At 44.1% G+C, this 17,651-nt stretch overlaps 1 protein-coding gene across 2 annotated transcripts in view; it reads left to right on the top strand.

Annotated features, from left to right (window-relative positions):
• Positions 1 to 12,762, top strand: part of PTP4A2 (protein tyrosine phosphatase 4A2) — a 39,740-nt gene extending 26,978 nt beyond the window's left edge. For both annotated transcript variants that reach the window (XM_032227074.1, XM_032227077.1), the window contains exons 4-6: positions 7,248 to 7,378; positions 8,857 to 8,931; positions 10,339 to 12,762. In XM_032227074.1, coding sequence (XP_032082965.1) covers positions 7,248 to 7,378; positions 8,857 to 8,931; positions 10,339 to 10,447 — 315 coding nt within the window. In that variant the 3' untranslated portion in view covers positions 10,448 to 12,762. The remainder of the gene's footprint in view (positions 1 to 7,247; positions 7,379 to 8,856; positions 8,932 to 10,338) is intronic.
• The last annotated feature ends 4,889 nt before the right edge of the window (positions 12,763 to 17,651 follow it).

The raw sequence follows: 17,651 nt of genomic DNA, 5'->3' as shown, positions 1-17,651 counted from the left end.
AGCATTGCATGGCAGTGGCATTCCAACAGCCACAGATGCAGCCACAGGTGGCATCCCCTCCTAGGGTCCTAAAGGGGCTGGAAACCCATGGGGAGGACCCCCCAGCTCCCCGGCCTCATCCCAAGAGGACAGTGACCTGGAATGCGAGGAGGGCGAGATTAGAGAGGATAAACTATCTGAAGACGAAGGCATGCCCCCTCCTAAGCTGGCCTTTTTCGGGTTATTCCAGCCCTCCTTGTACAAGTCACTTCTCTTCAAGGCCAAGACAGCTGCCAAGCTCAGAAACAGAGCAGCAGAAGTACCACCTCAACGCCAGGGATTCTCAGCAGAAACCATCTTAGATGAGCAGGCCATTGAGGCCGACACGGTGCCAACCCCCAGGGCCTTTCTTGACCTGGTCAAGTGTCAATGGGCATCTCCCACAGCGGGACCCATGCCCACATCCATGGACAAGGCTTTCTTCAATGTGGATCAGGACATGGCTCAGGTGCTGTCGCAACCCACCATCGATGCACCTGTCATGGCTCTCCATACACCTACCAACATGCCCGGGGAACCAGAGGATGCTCTGAAGCTGGAGGACAAGAAGGCGGACTTCACCCTGCAAAGGAGTCATCAAGCGGCCGCTTGGGCGGTGAAGGCCACCACCTCCTTCTTCAATCGGTCTTCTCTGCTGTGGCTACAGGAGCTGCAGCAACAAATTCCCATAACTGATGTCAGAGCACACCAGGACATCAACAAACTGGTAGCAGCCATCCAATTTTCATCGGATGCCACCTGGACCGCAGCCAGGTTTGCCTTCAGGGCGATGACCTCGTCCATAGCATCTGGTAGGCTGCTGTGGCTGCAACAGTGGCAGGTGGACATACGCCACAAATGGCGCCTGGCATTAGCCCCCTGCACAGGGGGCTCCCTCTTTGGAATGGCTCTGGATTACTACCTGATTGAGAACAAGGACAAGCAGAAGGTGCTTCCCAATGCTCCGAAGAAGGGCAGCTTCAGGGCGGATCCATACCCCAGGTGTTCCTATTCCTGGGGATAAGACTTCGGGTCCTCCTTCCGGGGTCAGAATTCCTTCAGGGGGTCAGATGCAGGGTACTCAGGTCCCAGGCAGTACCAGGGAGGATTCTCTGCCAGGCAGAGATACCCAGATAGGCAGCAGAGAGGCAGGCAGCAGAAGCAGCCCTTTCGAGGGGGCAGAGGAGGCGGCGGGGGGCGCTCCTTCCGCAAAAACTAGAGCTAGATCTAACTCACCCCCCCTTTGGGGGGCGCTTGGCATAGTTTGCTGACTGTTGGGACCAATCCTCTGATAAGTGGGTACAGAACACCATTAGGTATGGCCTTTCACTCAAGTTCCTTTCCAGCCCCCCGAGTTTCTTCTGGATCTGCCCGGTCTCAAATAACCAGACCTGGAGGTTACTGATGCAGGAGGCCATTCAACACCTTTTGGACATCATGGCTATCCAACTAGTGCCCCTAGACCAGCAGGGTCAGGGGCATTACTCTATCCTCTTTGTATTCCCTAAGGCCTCGGGTGGCTGGAGAGCGATTCTTGACTTGAAACTCCTGAACCACTTCATTCACTATAGGAGGTTTAAAATGCACTCACTCCATTCCATCTTGGAGGGGGTTAAGCGGGGAGATTTCCTCACCTCTATAGACCTCACAGAGGCCTGCACATATCCATTGCTCAGGAACGCCGCAAATATCTCAGGTTCTGCAACCTAGGGCACCACTTCCAGTACCGGGCCTTGCCTTTCGGGTTTTCTTCTGCCGTCGAGTTTTCACCAAGGTAATGGCTGTCCTAGCAGCGTACCTGAGGCAGTTACCTGTTGGAATTCAATGTTATTTAGATGACCTGTTGTTGCAGTCATCCTCCTTTAAGGGTGCCCTATGGGATCTAGACATCACAATGACAGTACTGAGAGACCATGGGTTCTCGGTAAACTTGGCCAAAAGCCATCTTCACCCCTCCACTAGTCTGGTCCACCTAGGAGCCCTGACAGATATAGAGGCAAGCAAGGTTTCTCTGTCAACAGAAAGACAGCTCTCCCTTAGGCACCATGGTCTCCGCCATTGGCATTGTCCCTTGGGCTCGCCTCCACATGAGAGACATCCAATGGTTCCTTTTGCCTTTCTAGCGAAGGCGCATGAGCTGTTCCCAGACCAAAGTCCTTCTCCCAGCAGAAGTCTCCCGCCCACTGATCTGGTGGATGTCCCCAGCGATAACCAAGGGCGAAGTCTTCAGAATGCCAGACCGGGTGACGGTAACTATGGACGCCAGCCTGCTTGGGTGGGGTGCCCATCTGCAGGCTCAGATGGTGCAAGGACAATGGAGCCAGGCGGAATTGACTCACAATATCAACTGGTTGGAGCTCAGGGCGGTCAGCCTGGCCCTGTTACAATTCTATCGCTCTGTCAGGGGCAGGCACATTTTAGAAAACATCATCAACAAGGCTCACATAAACAGACGGGGGGGGGGACCAAATCGAAGGCCCTCATGCGGGAGGCCAAAAGACTGGGGCAGTGGGCCGAAAGAAATCTTCTGTCATTGACGGCGGAACATATAGTGGGGGTGGACAACATCAGAGCCGACTGGCTCAGCTGGACCGAAGTGGACAACTTGGAGTGGAGGCTGCAACCAGCTATCTTCGAGGAGGTGGCAGGGCACTTCGGACGCCCGGAGGTCGATTTATTCGCCACTCCCCTCAACACCCAACTCCTGAGGTTCTTCTCCAGGTACAAGACACGGGGGGGGGGGCGGAGGTGGTGCTGTTGCCCCTCACTGGTTCCAGAGGCTATGGTTTGCCGATCTCCAAACTCTCTCGGTGGACAGGTCCTGGAGGATCCCCCGGGAGAGGATCTCCCTCAGCCAGGGGTCACTGGAGCACCTGGACCCTCAGTGGTTCCAGTTGACCTCTTGGCGCTTGAGCGGAACATCCTGAGGGAAGACCACTTCTCCCCCAGGGTGATACAGACCATCCAGGCCGCCCGCAGACCCTCCACGGAGCGCATTTATGGCACTACATGGCGTGCCTTCTCTGCATGGTGCAACTTCCGGGGGCACGATCCGGTGCGGACCACTGTTCCACAAGTTCTGGACTTTCCCCAGACGGGCAATACAATTAAGAGACAGTTCTCGGCCATCTCATTGGTACTTCTGTGTGGCAGGGCCCAGACCTTGACTCACCATCCCATGGTCAGGCGATTCCTCAAGGGGGCATCCAACCTCAAACCGCCCACGGTACACAGGTACCCTTCCTGGGAGTTGCACAAGGTATTGGACGCTATGACAGGCGCTCCGTTTGAACCATTACGAACTGTGTCACTTTAAGTTTTTAACTCTTAAGGTGGTGTTTCTGGTGGCCATCACCTCTGCCAGGTGGATATCCGAACTGCAAGCTATGCCCACCAGGGAGGACCTCTGCGTGTTCCACCTGGACAGAGTGGTGCTACGGTTGGATCTCTCCTTCATACCCAAGGTGTGCTCCTGCTTCCATCGCTCGCAGGAGTTGATATTGCCCAACTTCTGTCCAGACCCTTTTGCCCATTGGAGAGAAAGTGGCACACCTTGGACATAAGGAGGGCTCTGAGGATTTACCTCAGAAGAACCCGGCCGAACAGGAAATCCAAAGCTCTGTTTGTCTCCTTCCAACTGGGGTCTCTGGGTAACAAGGTGACTTCCACCACCATAGGCAGGTGGTTGCAGACCTGTATTGCTACGGCCTACCAATCACAGGGTCTGCAAACACCGAGTCCTATCACAGCACACTCCACACAAAGCGTGGCCACTTCAACGGCCTGAGCCACGTAGGCTTCATTGACTGAGATCTGTAGGGCAGCCACGTGGTCTTCCCCCTCACCATTCATGAGGAACTACAAGTTGGACTCCTTTGCCTTGGCAGAAGCATCATTCGGTCGCAGGGTGTTACAGGCTGTTCACAAGGTGGGGGACATGCCCCACCAGGCATACGTTTGGCCATGTTGTCTTCATGTGTAACCCTCCCTAGGGACGTGTAGGCTTTCGTACGTCCCATCCTGGATACTCCTCCCTTCACTATGGAGAAAGGGCGTTGGTACTTACTTGATATGCCTCTTCTCATAGTGGGGAAGGAATATCCAGCCCCTCCCTGACATCGTTATCTAGCAAGTGTTATGTTGGTTGTTAAACTGTTATGTTGAAGGTTTGAATCAATAAAGGTTTGAAACTAAAATTAAAGTCTGGAGTGGATAGCACAACGAGTCGGATAGAGTTCTTCGTCGATAATTGGGCAGTACCTGGTGACCAGGGCGTGTCCCAAAGAGCTTATCTGACTCAGTCCAATCAATGAGAGGACAAGGTCAACCCATCCTGGATACTTCTCCACCACTATGAGAAGAGGCGTATCAGGTAAGTACCAACACCCTTTTTGTGGCATTGCTTTTAAAGTGCATCACTCTTTGCCTTTACTTAAGCAGTTCAAGACATCCCATGGGCTACATCTCAAGTGAAGCTAAGAGAAAGGAGGCCTAATGGCTGAGTAGAATTCTGATCGTCCTGCTTTTAATCTGTTACTACTTTATTACACTAGCTACTTTCTCGATTGAAGTTACAAGCAGACCCTGGGTTTCTTTGACAGCATGGTGATCCCCTGGTTTGGATGAGAGCACTTTTGGGTTATGTTTGGGATTGGTTACATTTGAACCTTAGTTGCTTAATAATACTATCAGCTAAATGAAGAATGTAATTCAGTTAAAATGTTATACAAATCCTACTGTTTTCCTTTTTCCTTTGGCTGAATAGGCTTCTGAGCTAGAGTTATTCCATTCCTTGTTGGAAATGAAATAAATTTGAATTAATTTAAATTAATTGACTTGATTAAACACAAGGCTATTTTAAATATACTGTATTCCATTGTTCTTGTTGCTCAAGCAGTAATTAATTCAGATATGCAGTTCCTGCTAAATTAGGCTGGAGGCTTCAACACATTATCTTCTCCATTGACTAAATTGGTTCAAAGACTTCTGCTGTCTGGGAGGATTAGTCTTTCTTCTATTTGTACTGCTTCTTCATTTGCAGAACTGGAACAAAAATAGTCTCCCTTTTCCAGTGACAAAAACTCTGGTGAATGTCCCCTTTAACTCTAGCCAAGACTTTCCTTTAGCTTTCTAGTTCTGCACATTCTTTTCCATTTCTAATATTCCATTACCTAAAGTCATTTAATTTTAATTGTCTTTTCTTTAAATCTCTTAAATTGGCTTTCTGTTCATTCCGGATTATATTACATGACCTTGCCCTTCTCTTCAAAGATCTTCACTATCCTTCCTTGTTTCATATCTTGATACTTTCCTGTCTGCAACTTTCATTCCTTCAACTCCGTCAGTTGAAAGTCATTTCTCTTCAGGACTTCATCCTTTCAGACCTTCAGTTGGGACTTCAACCAAACGGGAAAATAAGTCCTAGCATGATTTTTCAGGATACTCCAAAAATAAACCCCAGTTAAGATCATCAGCCAAATGGGTGCATTTAGTACCATATTTCCCCCCAAATAAGACCTAACAGGAAAATAAGCCCTAATGCATCTTTTGGAGTAAAAATTAATATGTTATGGTCTTATTTTGGGGGAAACCCGACAGACAGACACTTATACATACACTTTATTAAAGTATAAATTTGGGCCAGCATTCAGATTTTGAATTGTTTTTCCAGTGGACATTTTGGGATGTCAACTTTCATGCTGAATCTTCTGAGAAAACTTGTTTTTATTCCTTCACTTCAAGACCGGCTACTGCCTCTTTCCAGGAAAAATAAATCAGGCACTTGAATATTTCAGTTTTGCAAGTGAGTCGTTTCGTTCCTAGCCTCAATTTACGTTTGACTATTACATAGATTCTCAGAAATATGTCCTAAGACTCCTACTTCAAAGTGGAGTTGTTCTGAATATGAAGGATGCCTTAATCTTTCTCCAAAATGTTGCAATGACCAAGCAAACTACCTCCTCCCCAGAAAGCATTTTTTTTCACATTATTAAAATAAAACTAATGTATACCTTAGAGGACAAAAGTATATCTAAAGTCTTTTCTGGACCTCCAATTCAAAACTAAATGTTATTTCATTTACATTTAATAAATATTAATTAAATTATAAAATCTGTTTGTGCATGTGTGATTAAACTCGTCTCATTTAATACTTTTTTGTTTCTGGTATATAAAAACAAATTTAGTAGCAGTATTTGCTTTCACCGGGACTGCATCCAAATTTCCTGGGGCCTCATGTTACACAGTTATGAATTAAGAGCCTGATTATTTCTTCTTCACAGCGTGTGTGTCTTGTGCCTCCTGTTTTAAGTTGTTTCCATCAATTTGCATGTGGACCTTCATGAAAGCCTTGAAGATATGGGGGTGTTGACTCTGTTCTGCTTGCTTGGAAGGAAGTTGGTGGCATCCCCCTTCTCTACAGCTAGAATGGACCTCACATTTATTTATTTATATCCAGCCATTATAAATAACTCAAGACAGTGAAAACACGCAATGCTCCTTCCTCCTCTTATTTTTCCCACAACAACAACAACAACAACAAGTGAATTGCGCTGAGAGAGAGAGGGAGTGACCCAAAGTCACCCAGCAGGATTTCATGCCTTAAGCCGGACTGTCTTCTGGTGTTTCAAAGGTGCTTTTTCAAAAGGCAGCTGGACTTTGGTTTTTTCCATTTCTCATCCAAGAAACTTCTTCAGTTTTGAGTGGATAGTGGTGATGGGGGGTGGAAATGTGTGTGTGTGTGTGTGTGTGTATATACACATATGTATATGTGTATGTATGTGTGTGTCTGTATATATACACATACACACACACACACACACACACACACACACACACACACATTCAGTCATTTGGTCATTAGCACTCTGAGAGTGTTGAGGTCACTTGGGGGGCTAGCTCTGCCCTATGGGTCACCTGAATCAGTGCAAAAGGATGTGGAATCTTCTTGGAACTGACGAAAGTCCAGTTGCCTTCTGAAAAAGCACCTTTGAGACAACCATGATCTGGATGACTGAAAATCTCTATAGACATGTCTTCTGGTGATTGGTCCATTCAGATGGCTTTCATGCCTAAGGCGGGACTAGAGCCCATTGTCTCCTGGTGATTGGCCCAAAGTCACCCAGATGGCTGTCATGTCTAAGACTGGACTAGAACTTGTGAGCTCCTAGTTTCTAGCCAGGTGCCTTAACCATTCAGACCAAACTGGATATTCCTCTTCTCTTCCAAAGGACTGGCCATTTGATGATGGAGCCCCACCCCCCGGTGAAATTGTGGAGGATTGGCTGAACCTGTTGAAAACCAAATTCCGTGAGGAGCCAGGCTGCTGTGTTGCTGTGCATTGCGTGGCAGGATTAGGAAGGTAAACGTTGTCTTGCATTAAAGCAGGAAAATTAACTGTAATACTGTTTTGGGGGGGAGAGAGAAAGTGGGTGGGATATAGCAAAGAGGCAAATTGGGTGAGGCTGTGCTTAGGTTAGCAAAAGTGAGATTTGTGTGGCTTTCTATGAAAGGGGGTCTTACTTTGTAACAGCGTTTCGGGCTTATTGTAGTTTTGACAGGATGCCCACTTATGTCAGATATACTGTCAAAACTTGCTTATCGCTTGTGTCAGATGCCACTGGATGAATGTAGCCCAGTCTCTCTTGAGTGAGGCAGCTGCCTGTCAATAGGCATTTGTTTGTCTGCAGAAAAGTGACTAGTCAGCTCCATAAATTTCTGTCCTACCTCTGAGCATAAAATGAATGGTATACGAGACCATTTTGTACAGCAATGTGCCTCTTGTAAAGAGATTTTCCCTTAGAAGTGCTCTAGGTCCTGGTAAGGCATACATACATTGTTTTCCCTTCATTAAGCTAATCTTTGACCATGTAAAGTCTTTCAGTTTTCAATTTATTCTTTTAAAACATTCATCTTTAGGACATTATAAAGCATGAGAATCAATCAAGCCGGTGCTAAAGTGCAGGCCTCCTAATACTCCTCTTAATACTCCTCGGAGTGACACAAATAATTCTCATTGAATTGAGAAATAAATGAATAATAATTGAAAATAATTTAGCTTAGTTTAGCTACACTTCTAGATAACATGTCTGCACTCAGTAGGTGCTCCTGTGTGTGTATTGTTACTAGAGGTGTGACAGTGTTTCAAACATGAAACAAGGCTGGTCTGAGGTTCCTGTGGGTGTCCAGACCTTGAAACACTCTAGATTTTCAGTAGAGTCAGACCAACCTGCTTCAAACTTGAAATATCTATTTTGACATTGGGATGTTTCAAATGTGAAACATTTTGCAGTGTTAATATACACATTAGTCTTCATTAGTGTGTTGAGCATCGGGCTGTTGGTGGAGGATTGCCTGATTTGGTGTTAGACTTCTTTTTTATGCTAATGGCCTGTGAAATAGCAATCTTAAGATATCAATATCTTTACTGATAATACCTTTATGAGTGCTTAGTAATACAAAGGATGGATAAGTTAAGAAGCCCAGAGCGTCTATAACTGTTAGCATGAGTTTCCTTTGTGAGGATTGCCATATGGGCTGCAGTGTTAAATCAGCTCATTAAAAATTGTTCCTAATTACAAAGCAAAGGGATCTTTATATTCTTTCCCATGTTTCATTTATTTGTAAAGAGCTATTTCAGCAAAATGTACAAACCATATTATATCACTTCTGTTTGGCACCCAGAAAACCATTGACTTGGACTTGAATCGAGATCAGAACAGGTGTTCTGTTGCTGCAAGGCAGAAACTGTCTTGGGCCAATGGCTATGCTAATTGGATTTATTTCTGAATGTTTATTGGATGAATTTTAAATCTGTCTTAATATTTCATGCCCTTCCAGAGCTCCAGTTCTGGTTGCCCTTGCACTCATTGAATGTGGAATGAAGTATGAGGACGCTGTGCAGTTTATAAGACAGTGAGTGGGGTTGATCTTCTGGGGTATTCCGTCTCCTCCTGCTTGTTTTCTATTTCAGTTTTTGTCTTGAGGAAGTTTCTGTCACAGTGGTTGAAGTAATTCCGATTTTGTGCAGAGGTAGCTGTGAAAAAACCTTAGTTCAGACTTCCTCCCAGGGTTTGGGTTTGGGATTTCTGCTGGTACTAGAGATTGTCCCCTAAAGGACATACAAGCTTTGGCAAAAGAACACCTTAATGCTGACTTGTTGTCTTGCTTCCTTGAGATTTTGACCAACTCCTTTGGAATGCTTGGCCAGTCTGGATGGGAGTGTTGCCCTGCTTAAGATTTTTGGTCCAGGTGATAATGGTACCCTTTCCAGAGAAATTTAAGTTTTCTGTGCAGCAAGTGCCCTTTAAGAGATAATTCCTACTGCTTTTAACTAAAGAAAGATGCTGCTGCTAGCAAAGGTAGCCTGCATTTCTTTTAATATGCCACATGTTTTTAACTTAGGAATTTATCTCACCAATCCAGCTTGCTTGTAAAATATTTTTTATCTCATCTTTCCTCTAAGAAGCTTGGCAAATGAGGTTCCCCAAAACATCCCATTTTATCCTAACACTTCTGATTTGGATTTGGCTTATGGACACTTCTCTTTCTCCTTGCAAAGAGAGGAAATTTATTTATTAAATTTATATGCCACCTGCTTCAAATAACTCTGGGTTGCTTGCAATAATAAAAAAGCATAGATATAAAAGCATAGATATAAAAGCATTACAGATACATTTAACAACAGTTAAAACCAAGGGTGTGGAGAGTAAAGGAATAGACATTTGTCTCTTAACTCCAGCAGCCACCTCCAGCAGCATGCATCCCTAGCAGGGCCCCAAGCCAACTGGGACAGCAAGCTTTAAGACTCCTCTGGAAGGATAGAAGGGTGGAAGTGGATCTCACCTTTGAGGACAAGATGTTCCAGAGAGGTGGTTCTTCTTGACCCCACTAGCCAAAATCCCTCAACTGACAGGATCTCCAGAGGCCTCTTCTGCTGGAGTGGGTAGAGCAGACCAAAGCCATTAAGGTGAGGGGTTCCCCAGATAATCTGCTCCCATGCCATGAAGAGCTTTAAAGGTGACACTTTGGACCTGAAAGCAAACTAGCAATCAATGCAGCCCCATTGCTGGGTCTTCCCCGTTGTTGAATTAATGCAGGTAGCAAAAACTAAATTGCAGGTTTAATACAATCTGTGGGTCCACTTGCCCTTGTGTGCACATATGCCAATCACTTTGTTTGTCTCGTATCTTACTGTCATTGGGGTAAAGTGGAAGGGCTGGATAAGAAAGCAGTTTTCAATTGTCTACTCTTGGGGCTGTTCTATTTTAGTCATGGATTCAGCAATTATATGCTAATGCCCGAAATGCTCTTGTATTTCAGGAAGAGGAGAGGAGCCTTCAATTCTAAACAACTGCTCTATCTTGAGAAATACCGACCGAAGATGAGGTTACGCTTTAGAGATGCCAACGGGCACTGCATCGTGCAATAAGCCAAGTCCCTTTGTGATGTCTTTGACGCTATCATGGCTGTCTTTCTGGACTTGTGGAATCTGGAATTGTAATTCTTGCATTGAGCGACATCCTGGCTGTTGTGGAGTCAGGGCTCCTCTGCCTTTCTCCTAATGATAATGATTGTGATAAAAAATAAAATTAAAACGAAACATTTCAGTGCAGGATTGTCTTCTCATGTTAGTCTGATCATCTGCCAAGTGATGGGAGTTTCCTTACTTTTCTGTGTTTTTAACCTTTTTTGGTGGAAGAAAACCAAATTGATTTTATGTTTTAAGGAACACCGGAGTATGTGCAGAAATTTGTAATGGTGGAGTAGGACGGGGAGCCCTAATGAGGTCCTAGCCTGAATTTATTATTTTTTAGTTTTAGAAGTGGTTTCTCTTTCATTTTGTTGAAACCTGGAAGATAGAATTGGAGTTTGGTATGGTCCATGTGAGTGAGCAGCAGCCTTAAACCCTGTGGGGTGCTTTTAGAAATAGTGTGATATATGTATGTGTGTAAGTTTGCTGGCAACTGGTTGTTTTACCAGCGTCAGTAAAGGCAGTGTCAGTAAATCTGATATTCTGGGTTAAAGCCCTTAACTAGGTGGTATTTACGAGCATCTTTCAGTTTACACCTGAAGAGGCACCAGGAAGAAGGCTGGGGGCGTGGGCTCATTTCATAATGCTGGTGGCTGTGATACATTTAACAGTGACGTTTCATGCTCTTTTTATGCAGATGTCCAAATTACATGATGGTGGGTATTTCCAATGTTGTCTTCAGTGCTGAGATATATTGCTCAACATTTGTCTACAGTTACATGTTATCTAAATGTTTTGAGTTAGAAGTTGACTTCCTGCAATTTAAGCAGAAAAAAAATATCTTCCAGCAAAGAGAGAGACTGAATGTTTTTGGTGAAAACATTTAAAATGCCAACTTATGGTATCATCCAGGATGGATGAAAAGGTGGTACGTTTCCTCCCTGGAGAGATCTTAACAGTTGAATCAAGTCTCGTCTTCTCATGCTGCTTTTCCATCCATTGGCATCTTGAGCTCCCCATGCCTGCGGGCGTTTTTCCAGCTTAGCCTCTCATAGAGTTCACCTTAACCACTGATTGCCTTGTTTTTAACTTTTCACCAGGTTCTTAAGGGAGACTTGCTGATCACATACTGTCAATGCCTCATATGTTTGTTGTCTTCATGTAAAATATCGGGAAACTGGGCTCAGTTTTGATTACTGATTTTGATTAGGAAAGGCAGGAAGTTTTGCTTGTACGTTTGTTCATTTTAAGTTACTTCTCTGCTAAATTGCTTCAATTAAACTGAGTTGTTTGTCTTCCAGCTCAGTTTTGCTTTTAAAAATGTTTGCTGAAGATTTTTAATTTATATTCTTCAGTCTTTGTGCAGCATCAGGCTCCAGTGGGATCCTCCAGCTGCTCTATCAGTGAACACAGACAAGGCCTTCCAGCTCTCCAACAGGGTATCTCACAGTATATTGTGTTGAATCACTTGATATACAGTAGTCCTTTTAAATATTTTGAGTCTAAAAATCATTAAAAGCTTCCTGGCAAACTTGTGTGAAAGCTGATTGTGGTGATAACGCCACTTAAATCTCGATGTGGGTGACCTGGAGTGCAATCTTATGCATGTTGATTGAGAACTTCTTTAAATGTAGGGAAACTGACACCCCTGAATGTTTGTAAGATTGCAGTCTTGACTGAATTTAGTTTGTAAATCTATTAAGCCCCAAATGCCAGATTCCTTGATATTTGTTTTTTCACATTGTTGTAAAACATACAAGTGTTCAGAGTGGCATGTCTTACATTTAAGAAAGATCATGTTTATCTGGAAGCATAATTCTAAGAAGAAGAAAAATAGAGCTGTCTTTCCTTATTTCCTGCTCTGGCTGTCACACATATGCATAAAAGTACACATCCTTGTAATCAGATCTTATTTCCTAAAAAAATGTTATTTTGACCGAAAAATGCTGCAGCATAATGTGTTGAAGTCAGATTTTAAAAAATTCCTAAAGTTCTGCCCTAAACCTGTAAAATAATTGATTTCTTTTCTTTTCCCTATGTATAGTTTTGTTCTCCCCTTTCAGTTTCACTGTATTGTATTACAGTATATTAGCTTGTATTTCAAACCTAGCAGAACTGATTGGGGGCGGGTGGGGGGAACAGTTCGGTATACAGGGCTACACATTCTGTCATAGAATAGAAATGCTGGAGCTTCAATGTGAGCCGAGCTTAATAGGCACAATTTCTGGTTTAGCACTTGAAACATAGTGCAATAAAGTTCTTACTGTAAAGTCTCCTGCTTGCTTCTTAGTGAATTTGTTACAAGGATCAACTGTTTTGGGTTAGGGCAGAAGTCCAGAGACTGAAAGAACTTAGAAGGTTTGCTGCCTCCATCTGGAAAATACAAGACTTTTATTTTGGGGTTTTTATTTTTTCCTGTGTTAGACCCAATGGTGAAAATGCTTTTCAGAGAAAATGATCCACTCCAATCAATTTGCTTAATGCCCAAGCTTCTGACTCTGCACTGCCTTTTTGTTAGGAATCCAGCTGTCCTTCAGAGGACTGTGGGAGGAAGGACGTTTGTGTGCCCGTACCTGGTGCTGCCTGAATCTCTACTTGAGGAGTAAGATGCATATATTGGATGCTGTCAGAATCTTTTTTTTTTCAAGATTCGGTTCCATAATGACAACAGTCACATAAATGCTGTGCTACACAGAGGAATTTATCAGCTTGAATGTTAACCCCAACACATCCTGCTTTAAATGGCTGAACTTTCACTTCAAGATCTGGGCATTCCTTAGTTACTGGGCTGATTTGATGCAAAAATATGATATGAAGTGAGCTATGAATTAACCACATGCATTGTGAGATTTAGGCATAAATTAAATAAACCACAGCTTAGGCCTCACAATCTGTAGAACCTCCCAAAATTTCAGAGATTGTTTAAAAAGAATTTTATGTGGCTTTTATATGTACTTGAGTAGTAAATGTTTGTGAAGTTTTAAAATGGCTTTATATGTAATTAAAACACATTTTCATTTTTTGTGGTGATCAAGGATTGTTTTGGTACGCATCTTTGTGCAATTTTTAAATAAGAGACCTTCAAACTTTATATAGCTTAGGGCCTCATCAAGTCTAAATCTGGTATTGACCCCAGGGGCCAGGTTGCACGACAAACTAAGCTAAAATGTGGTTACCTGTTTTGTGGTTTGATGCGTCATGTAAACACAACTATTGTGTTGAGTCTTGAGTCTGCATTGAGTCTTGGAAACATCTGCTTTCATAAAACCTAACATTTTTTCACAGGAGCCAATCTCAGAACAGGAATTTAGGGTACAGGTCAGAATCTTCAGAGTTTTGTTAATAAGCTCATAATTAGCCAAAGTCAGGGAACTATATCTTAGGAAACCAAGCTTGTAGATGGAAGTAGATACTAAATCTCAGCTAAATATCCTTCACCCAGTTTTTCAGGAGAGAAGACATCAAGTAGTATTAATTCTCTTCAGAATCTGTCCAAAGAAAGGATCTCACCATGCCTCATGAACTGGGCCACTGAAAATACTCTTGCCAAGTCATGCTTTTTTTTTTTTTTAAAAGCTTTGTTGAACGGTTCTAACTAATAAAACCTGGTTAAAGAAACCTAGATATGTTCATGCCTCACTAAGCCAAAACCAAACAACTCCCTGAATTAGTTTCAATTGGCTGCACACACACAGACACACCACATAACTGATGGCAGGTGGTTTAGGGTTGTAAACAACCAATCTTTGCCTCAAAGTTACCATTGTTAGATCAGGGTTTAATGTGCCTGCTTAGTTCATGCCAAGAGTTTTCAGACTTGTTTTGTTTGAGGTGCGTGGCCTGAAGTATTTTATTACCTAATTATTCCTGTTGGTGCTCAACAGGCTGTGATGTCAAAGGCAGATGAACAATTCAGGCCAGCTCTTAGCAGGGGAAAAACAGTCATCCACAATGGATGGAAAGGCTTTGAGCAGGGTATCCTGACCATTTCAGCAGCGCCAACCTGTTTCCATGACCTCCCACTGCTTTGAGGCTCTTTTCCAGCTGCCTCTAAGTCTCACCGTGTTTCAGCCATCCTTTAAAGCAGGGGTGCCCAGACTTGTGGACTTCAATTCCCAGAATCCTCCAGCCAGCTCTGCCAGTTGCCGAGTTTGGGGACCCCTGGATCCAGGCCAGCTGGCTGGAGAATTCTGGGAGTTGAAGTCCACAAGTCTTAAAAGTTGCCAAGTTTGGCCACCCCTGCCTTAAAGCCTCTTCTTCCTACCTCCCTTTGCGTCATTCAGATGCTGCCCAAATATTCCACCTTACTAGAAACTGGATCTTCCAGATCTCGGCTTGCAAAGGGGGAGAGGCTCCCATCTCTTGGTTGTCATCGAATGATTGCCCGAGTTCTATAGCCCCGATCTTCTAATTTAGAGGTCATTATTTTATTCCAGCTGAGCTACACCCCCCCATCAATTATGCAAAATTCAAAGGATACTTAAACCCAAATGACGAGTACGATAGAGGGAGAAAACCACTAGGAAGGCTCTACTGCGAGATCCAAGCCGTCCCCATTCCTGCCTTCGGTGCCTTTCCCGGATCCTGTCCGCGTTCCGCTTGAACCCATGGCGCCAAGCCTTCCCGACGCCCTTCAGTTGCGTTGAACTACAAGGTCAGTCATTCCCTGCCCAGACGGCAGTAACTCCGCTTCCCACTCGGATGGACGCCGCTCCCAATCAAGCAGAAGCCAGTCCGCTACACGTGCTGGGCGGGCCGGGCCAGAAGCGCTCAAGTCCCCGCCTCCTCCGCATCTTTGGCTCATCGGGCAGGCCCCGCCCGCTAGCGTGCCGGTAAAGCTCCGCCTCTTTGACCGCCTAACCTCGGTATGCGAGTGTCCCCCCACGTGGGCGGGGCCCAGGGAAGTAGGCGGGGCGTTCGCAGGTAGGCTCCCAATCCCTTTGCAAAGGAGGCGCGTGGGTTGTTAACTGCTGGAGCGCACGGCCGTTGGGAAGGAGCCTGTAAGCCGCCCGATTGCGTCCCATCCTGGCCCTGCTCGGCTGGTGGTCTTGCATTGGAAAGGAAGCCAGCGAGGAGACGCATCCGCCATTTCCCCGGGCTTCGGTGGGGCCAGCCTCAGCCCGAGCGGTGGTCGTGGAGACCCCGGGGACAAATGAGAAAGAGGGGCATCCGCCTTAACCCGTGGGAAAAGACACGCGGGCGAGGACTCCCGACCTGGCCCAGGCCTTAGAACCGATGATGTTTTTAACCCCCCTTCCTTTTAAACGTTAAGTTGCTTAGTCTTCTTGCTTAGTCCTTGGGTTGGCTCAGTTTTTCTTCCAGCTGATCGTGCGCGAAAGGTTGGTGATACAAGCAAGTAAGAGTATTTCCTAAAATTCGCCCTAAAGCAGGGGTGTCTAAACTTGGGAACTTTAAGATTTGTGGACTTCAACTTGAAGTCCCTGCCTTAAAGGTCTCTCACGTAAATTAGACTCCCACTTTTCCACACTGAGCAAACACACCACCAGTTGTGCCTGGACTGGACTGGACTGTAACAAAAGACAAGGAATTTCACCTCCCCCCTCCCCCCCTCAATCGTTTTCTCTCAATTAAAAAAAATACGTTTTTTTCCTTTTCTTAGGAGTTGATCATAATAAGGATGTGCTGAAATTAGGAAACATTTTCAATAGAGGAATAAATAAAAAATAGTACAATTTTAATCAAGTAAATGAATCAGATGAGCTTTTCCTTTCTCAACTTTACAATACAAATCTCATCACTCACTGGTCCTTGACATGCTGGAGGGGAGTAGTGGGGAATGTAATCCAACCTGTGAAAGGAAGGCATCTTTTCAATGGGGAAGATTGGCATAAAGCTGGGTGGTCAAACTCCTGGCCTATAGGCTGGATGCGTCATGCGCTGGCCATGCCCACTCCCATTTTAGCAAAAGGGGGGGGGAATCCCAATATATCATATGATGTGAGTTTGACATCACTGGCATAAAGGAATATGTTTCAATTATATATATTTTGAGGGTGTGATAATCTCACCAAGCATAGAAAGCCTTGATAAGCAAAATGTATGATTAGGAAAACAATACAATATTTTAAACAGCAAAATTACATTCTAGGACAGTTTTTCAACCTCCTAACTTTAAGATGGGTGCGCTTCGATCTTCCGGAATTCTCCCAGCCAGCATGCATCTTGTTGCAAACAATGCTGGCTGGGAAATTCTGGCAGTTGAGGTCTACCTGTCAAAGTTTTGGGTACTGAGTAACATTATTCTAGAAACTCTGGAAGTTGACATCCACAGGAAACATAAGGAGAGAAATAAGCTCTAGTAGAATCATAGTAGACAATAATGTTACAGTACCTGGGATTGGAATGTTGATATTGATTTTAGTAGGGAAAAAGTTACACTGCAAAATGATGTTATGCAATCAAATCTTTTGGTTGCTTTTTATCAAAACTGGGAAGGACTATTTTGGTTATAAGTCATTTCCATACAATAAAATAGTTCATTAGTATTAGATTTTTTCCCCCATAATTCCCATATCTTGAATTTCTAGATCTTTCTGAATCCTGATTAGCAGGTTATAACTGTATTTATTTTCATTTATCAGAACAATGCTATTCATAGACAAAATTTATTCCAGGAAACAGATTCAAAACTATATAATGCCAGACTGTCACTGCTAAGAACAGCTGTTTTTTAATTTACTGCCTTTCAGATATTTTGGACCAACTCTTAAGAATTTCCAGATTCTCACAGCCTTCTTGGGAATTGAAGCTTAACAAATCAGGCTGTCTAACAATGGCAGGGAATCTCTAATTTCTACAATCCCTGAATTTTAAAATGTGATGAAGCAAAATGGATGATTTTGAGAGTTAGCTTGGGCCAGTTAAGGTGCAGGCTTAGAAATCAGGAGTCTGTGAGTTCTAGCACTGCCTTAAGTATGAGAGCTGGCTGAGTGACTTTGGGTCAGTTCCTTTCTCTCAGCCCAATCTACCTCTCAGGGTTGTAGGAAAACTAGGAGATAAAGGAGTATTATGTATGCTGCCTTGAGTTACTGAAAAAGTAATAAAGGTAGGATAAGAATCAGAAAATACAAGATTAAGATAAGATTTTTAAGAAGATATTTTTTAAGACAACCATTTGACCAGTATGGTATACTGTAGGGTC

Source organism: Thamnophis elegans, chromosome 12, assembly GCF_009769535.1.
Source record: "Thamnophis elegans isolate rThaEle1 chromosome 12, rThaEle1.pri, whole genome shotgun sequence".
Taxonomy (NCBI): domain Eukaryota; kingdom Metazoa; phylum Chordata; class Lepidosauria; order Squamata; family Colubridae; genus Thamnophis; species Thamnophis elegans.
Note: the sequence above shows the minus strand (reverse complement) of the source record. Positions and strands in the feature narration are given on the sequence as shown.